This window comes from Mustelus asterias, chromosome 13, assembly GCF_964213995.1.
Source record: "Mustelus asterias chromosome 13, sMusAst1.hap1.1, whole genome shotgun sequence".
In the NCBI taxonomy this organism is placed as follows: domain Eukaryota; kingdom Metazoa; phylum Chordata; class Chondrichthyes; order Carcharhiniformes; family Triakidae; genus Mustelus; species Mustelus asterias.
In genome coordinates this window covers 64,532,318-64,539,051 of record NC_135813.1, presented here as the reverse complement: position 1 = coordinate 64,539,051, position 6,734 = coordinate 64,532,318, and the positions used below count along the sequence as shown (strand labels likewise).

Below are 6,734 nucleotides of genomic sequence, written 5' to 3'. Positions count from 1 at the left end.
TTAAGCTCCCTCCAGCTCAAACAGGTTAGGTTGTCAATCCAGGGCTTAACTGCTGAGGATTTCAGAGCAATCCTTAAAATGAATTAGAATACTGTCTCAAAGGAAATCGGAAGAAAATATTTCCTTTAATTATGTTGTCCTTGAAACCACAAAAGGGCATTTTCCAAAGTAGTGTTGCAGATATGTGTACAAACCTACAGGAACATGAAATTAAATATGCACAGAAGTATGAAAGTGTCTCAGCTCCATGTTTTAAGAACTTCCATTTGAGAATATGCTCAGTGTCAACATATAAACTCCTTGAAACCCAGGTCTCACCACAATTTGATTTACAGCATAACGAGCATTAAAACTACTGCATGTTGTGGTTATGGGCCAGAGAAATACCAGTGCTGAACATTCTTTCAATAACATTTACTAAGTGCTGCAACGTATCCAGATACACAGTTCATTGGATGAACTTATCTTCTGGGCCAGTAGCTGGGCGTATCCTGCAAAGTATTTCATTTCAGGAGATTGTGGGTGCTGGGGCCCAGGGGAAAACAGACAGAAAAGTGTTTTTTTTTTCCCCTTGTGCGAATTAAAATTTCACTAGGGCAAGGAGGTTTCCCTGGCCCGATGTGTCAGGATGAATTAAATAATTAATTTAAATGTTCCCTCAAAAACTAAAAGCACTAACAGTGAAAAAAAAACTGGTCATTCCAAGTGATTTCTCCGAGGGCTGTGGTTTATCATGTAGTCAGTGACCAAGACCTTCCTTTTATGGTTTAAGCCAGAAAATCAACAACACACTGCACAAGATTTTTTTATTGCATCTATTTCTCTGCTGTTGCATTAAAGAAAAGTGATGAGTAGAAGTAACAAAGCCAAACTCAACACTTCATTAGATTCTTTACATTCACTTTCTTAAAAAGATACTTCTCAAATTATAATCTTCAAAAAAGGGAAACTCCAGCCATTGTGAATTCATATTTTGACACTAACATAACACCTGACAATATGGTTGGGGTGCAGAGGACAATGTGTGATAATTACAGGCCGATTCAATATGTTCAACATTAATGAACCCGTGTGGTGTGGGGAAGAATATTTTGCAAAACTTCGGTCATATTGGAGAAAGGACAAAACACCTTTTGACTAACTTGGTGATTTAGCTAAAAAGAAAATCGCCTGCCAATTATTTACAAGATAGCTGCCTCCATGGTATAGAGGGTACAAAAAAATAGTATTCCTGGTGAACCTCTACATATAGTGGCAGAAGTTAAGCTTAGGTTTTTACTGGAATTTCCCTCATTTGAAAAGAACCTCAAGTCACAAGCTGTATGAATTGGTTAAGGTGTTCAACCACAAAGCTGTAATAAATTTGTATACATCATAAACAGGAGGCAAACTTTCATTTACAAACCACTCAAACAATTGCCTTCACTGTAATGTGTTATGGGTTTGAAATGCAACCAAAAATTCTTAAAACTATAGCAGCAAAAAAAAAACAAAATCATTTTTGCACAGACAGCAGTGAATGCAAATATAGGCAGTGGTTGCCTATGGTGCTGAAATAAGTAAGACAGGCAATGACTGCCTAAGTTACTTTGTGTGGACTACTGAAGTACTGAAGAGAAGCTTCTGCTTTTTTTTCTTCTTTTTCCCATTCCTCTCTTCTGCAAGAATAAAGGACCCAAAATTAGAGAAACAATTAAATACACATCCTACTTTTAAACTGGTTTAGTCTACTTAATACACTAGGAACATTATTCACCAGCATACTTACACACCGACTACATACAAATGAAACACAGAAGCCAAAGACTGACGATATGTACATCGAGTGGATTTTAAAATAAAAATCTGTACTGTTTACAGCTCCTCAGCACATTCAGAAGAATTCTGTAGGAATAAGTTTCTGACTACATGCTAGCAAACAAAAAAAAATCAACCGTGTCACAGATGGGTTAGATAATGCTGTCAATACCAGATAACTGGGAATTACTTTTTCATCTGCATTAATTAAATTATCTAAACCACAAAAATAAAATGCTGTCAAATACCCTGAATTGCACACTGAAACTTAGTAGGGAGAACAACTTCCATTTTAAGTCTTGAATATTAAGAAAAAAATCTGTGTTGCCCACTGCTGAAATACATGGAGACTCAATTGAGTGCCAATTTCTGTTACGGTCCCAAATACAATGGAACCATAACCGGATATTCTAGAACCCGAGGTAAGAAAATGATAAACTTCCTACTTGTTAAAACCACAAGTAGTATTGGGGAAAACAAGGAGACAGTACAATTCTGCAAGGTGTTAATTGTATATTCATTGCATTTTATTGTGGTGGGGATTAACTGAGGATCACTTGGATAGGCAGAAAATGTGGTGGTTGGAGTTAGGTGTATGTTTTTAAGTGTAACAAAATATACAAATGTGTAAAAAGGGCTCCCAAGTTCATCATTCAACTGGCTTTCTGGAATAGAACATAAAGGAGACATGTAAACAGTTGAAGTACCAAGAAACCCCAAAAATGAAAAAGTGTAAGATAATGCAGGTACAGGTTCCAGATAACTTGGCAATTGCTTCCAGTTGGTAAAGTGGCAATTCTTATTTGGGGGTACATCAGAAATTCTGATTAGTAGATTGCCGATAACAAAGTTTACTGTATCAACATTTATTTGTGCCCTTAAATCAGGCACCATCCTCCTCTACTGAAAGACAGCAAACCACCCTAACTCTTACCTGCACAGAGCTCAGGAACTGCGACTTTATCAAGCTTGAGGAATGCTGCCTCCATGGCCTGACTAAAGGAATTTTGAAAGCTGGGTACAGGTACACGGTCCGAGATATCACTCTCTCCATCGCTATCTGCTGCAGGTGGGGGCATCAAACTGGTTTCTGCTATCAAAACAATTTTTCAGTCAGTATTCCATCCTTCACACTGATGAAATACATCACCACAATTACTGGAAGTCTTGTTCAATGTTTCTAGGTTTAAGAAAAAAAAAAATCACCTTTTCTTGGAGTTACTTTGGGCCAGACTTCTGCTTTAGCCTTCCCATCTTTCAGCATCTGTAAGAAAGAATATACTAACTATGGTGATTAAAGCCTCAGTGTAGAAAGACAATGGTGTTGGAGGACTAAAGAAATATACACAAAAGGAGAGATCAGAAGATAGGAGGGAAAAGGCTGGATCAAGGTGGTGTTTAAAGGAGGGCAGTGACAATGACATGGAAAACAGGCTCAGCATCAGAAGGTTGAAATGGTAGCTGAATGGATAGTAGCTGGTGAAGCAGGTACTCAGATACAACATATGGGACCAGAAACAAGAATTCAATAAGGCAAAATTACAAACTTGAAAATGGAGTTGGAGTGGAATTTGGCCATACAAAATGTGTATAAGGAGTATAGTAAGGGGCTGAGGACATAGCTTTGTGGGGCACCGATGTTAGGGATAAACAGAGGCGGTGTTGCCTATCCTCATTGTTTGTGGGTTAGGAAGTGGGTGATTTTTGGGAGAGGGGGTTGATGATGGCAGCTTTGAGAGGGGGATTCAGTACCTGAGGAAACAAGTTACAAGGTCAGCTAGGGAGTAAGTGGATGGTTCTTATAGGCAAGGGCAGCTTGTAGATGGCACAAAGTCAGAAGGGAAAGGGGAGGGGGAGAAGCCGAGAGTTGAAAGGGTCTTAAACTTACTGACCAAGAGGTCCATGCATTTGAAAACTGGCAGGGACATGGGAAGGGTTTGATTTAATGCCAGTTTGATTACTTATAGGTTCGTTTAATAATAAAATAGGTTTAATTTAGGAACGAAACAGCTCAAGTGTGGCCCAATATGGGTCAGGTGCAAAGCACAGGTTTCCTTAAGTGCTCCAGCACATACCCAATTAATTATGACTAAGATATATCTGAGTAAGATGAATTGCTAAATCATTCCACACTTAATATTTCTACATTATAAAATCAACCCCTCCTCCTAACTGTCGAGGTCTGAACAGATACCACCAAAAATATATGAATCTGTTCAGGAATACAAAGGTATGCAAATTAGGTGGGTTGGTCATGCTAAATTGCCCCTTTAGTGTCCAAAGACGTATAGGATAAGTGGATTAGCCATTGTAAATATGAGTGAAGTTATGGGGATTTGTGGGGGGTGGGGGGGGGGGGCTCTTTCAGAGTGTCAGTGCAGACTTAATGGGTCAAATGGCCTCCTTCTGCACCAATTCTCTCGCTGAAGCATTTCCAGCACAAACCCCTGCTTTTTATAAGCAATAGTCTGCTAATTTTTCAAATTCAATTTGTGCTGTAGACCCATTTTAACTGGAATAGAGCTTTCTCCCAGAACATTCAATTTCAATAAAAGGCGATTTACAACTTCACCAAGTTCCACAAAAAATAAATACAATATAAAATCAAGGGACTAAGTGGTCAAGAGTTGGAGTGTTTTCATTCTCATCTCAAATTTGGATCACTCCTATTTCTTGAAGTCAGAAAAGGTACACCACTTGAAACCAAACACTGTACCAAATTCTATCGTTCGCCCCCAACCGGGAATATCAACACAATCGTTAGAAATGCATCTTTATGCAGTAGAGTATTACAGTTAGACTTCAGAATTGAAATTACCTGAGCAAATGAAGGAAAGTGTGTGTCATCTTCCAAGCTGCCAACACATGGGGAAGGACTCCCTGGACTAAAAGCAAGGGTGGATTGATTCAACGTTGATTCTACAGGAACATTAAGAAGTGATTCAGAAGTATTTACTTCGCTAAGTTCTAACATTTCCAGCTAGGTGAAAACATTACAAAAATAAATCAATTACAGATAGGACGCTTCACCGGTACCTCTTCCCAGTGCCTGCATGATTCACACAAGGACAGATTAGAAGGCGTTCAAGGATTTGTGCTGAGTGCCATGTCTCAGTTCTTGGCTTATTTTACATTTCATCCACAACAAGGAGTAAGATTCACAGCAGCTGGCTATTTATCAGCCCAACCAAATCCCGATCCTAGGGACAGAAAGCAATGAACGTCCATTCTATCCCCTGACTGATCTCAGTTCACACACTGAAGACATGGAAATTCAAACACTTACTGTGAAGCAAACACTGTGCAAGGATTAAACTATGCAATTCAGTTGTGAATTTGCAATTCAATTAAGGCTTTTCAAGCAGCATCTTATCTTTCCTCAAGTCCCAACATGCCCCTTTTTAATTAAAGGAGATTAGTTTATAAAGTAATAGTGTCACAAGTAGGCTTATATTAACACTGCAATGCAGTTACTGTGAAAATCCCCCAGTCGCCAAACTCCGGCACATGTTCGGTACACCGAGGGAGAATTTAGCATGGCCAATGCACCTAACCAGCACGTCTTTCGGACTGTGGGAGGAAACCCATGCAGACGGGGAGAACATGCAGACTCCGGACAGACAGTAACCCAAGACGGGAATCGAACCTGGGTCCCCGGCGCTGAGAGGCACCAGTGCTAACCACGAGCATTTTGGATCAACTAAATGCTGCAAAATCACATTTTGAGGGTAGAAGTTCTTCGCTCAGCAACCTCACCCAGCCAGACATAATAGGTAGCGCAGTCAAGAAAATATTTCAGTGAAGTCTATAAAATAATGAGGGGCACAGATCAGCTAGAGCCAATATCTTTTCCCAAAGGTAGGAGAGTCTAAAACTAGAAGGCATAGGTTTAAGGTGAGGGGGGAAGAGATACAAAAGTGTCCAAAGGGGCAACTTTTTCACAGAGGGTGGTGAGTGTCTGGAACAAGCTGCCAGAGGTAGTAGAGGCAGGTACAATTTTGTCTTTTGAAAAGCATTTAGACAGTTACATGGGTAAGATGGGTATAGAGGGACATGGGCCAGATGTGGGCAATTGGGACTAGCTTAGGGGTTTAAAAAAAGGGTGGCATGGACAAGTTGGGCCGAAGGGCCTGTTTCCATGCTGTAAACCACTATGACTCTATGACTATGACTCTAAGTACAACACTGGATGTGAAATCCTCATTCATTTCAATGTGGGAAAAATACCCAATTACACAATTTGTTGGCTAGTGTGCAGGGAAAGTACTGGAGTTGCATAACTCAGTCAAAAACTCTGTTTAAAAAGGCCAGACAAGCCTTGTCTACTGGGAAAATGAGTGCAATGGGGTGACACCACTGAAATGCTAGCTAGCACATCTAAAAGGACTTCTCTTTACCACTGGTGTGCTGGCACCTGTAGTGGAACTTTGAGATGAATAATCAGTTTTCAAAATATGATACTAAAATATTAAAAATCCAGGTATCAAAAGCAGTGAGGAATCTATTACTCATACAAAACTCAGCTAGAAACACAAACCCCAGGAGTTCTGGACCTCAAGGGGAGGCTATTCCAAGCAGTACCAGGAACAGCTTAAACAGTCAGGCTGCAGCAGCTAGGTACAAAAACATTCACAAAGGCACAGTCATAGTGCTGCAAATCAGCTTCTCCACCGTCCCAGTTTTAGAGGATGAACAGCCAAGCTAAATACAAAATACATCAGAACAGGAAACAATTACAAATGCAGCAAATCCCAAGCAGCACAAAAGGGAAGGTCTGTGATAAGACGACAGGATGATGGTGCAAGGCATAGTGACGCAAGGCAAAAGGAGATAGTGCCCAGAAAAGTAAAAAAAAAGATGGGTCTAGAAGAAGTGTAAATGGGTAAAACAGAATCATGACCAACCACCTAAAAACATTAGGGGCAGCAGTTATCATT

The 6,734-nt window shown here is 40.0% G+C and overlaps 1 protein-coding gene across 4 annotated transcripts in view; it reads right to left on the bottom strand.

The window, feature by feature from the left end:
• Positions 1-792: 792 nt before the first annotated feature.
• The window catches only part of rnf10 (ring finger protein 10), a 33,875-nt gene continuing 27,933 nt past the window's right edge, over positions 793-6,734 (bottom strand). For 2 of the 4 annotated variants that reach the window (XM_078226944.1, XM_078226946.1), the window contains exons 14-17: positions 4,616-4,716; positions 3,004-3,061; positions 2,732-2,890; positions 793-1,658 (exon numbers count right to left, since the gene is read on the bottom strand). In XM_078226944.1, coding sequence (XP_078083070.1) covers positions 1,585-1,658; positions 2,732-2,890; positions 3,004-3,061; positions 4,616-4,716 — 392 coding nt within the window. In that variant the 3' untranslated portion in view covers positions 793-1,584. The remainder of the gene's footprint in view (positions 1,659-2,731; positions 2,891-3,003; positions 3,062-4,615; positions 4,717-6,734) is intronic. The other 2 variants (XM_078226945.1, XM_078226947.1) reach the window with 1 other exon arrangement.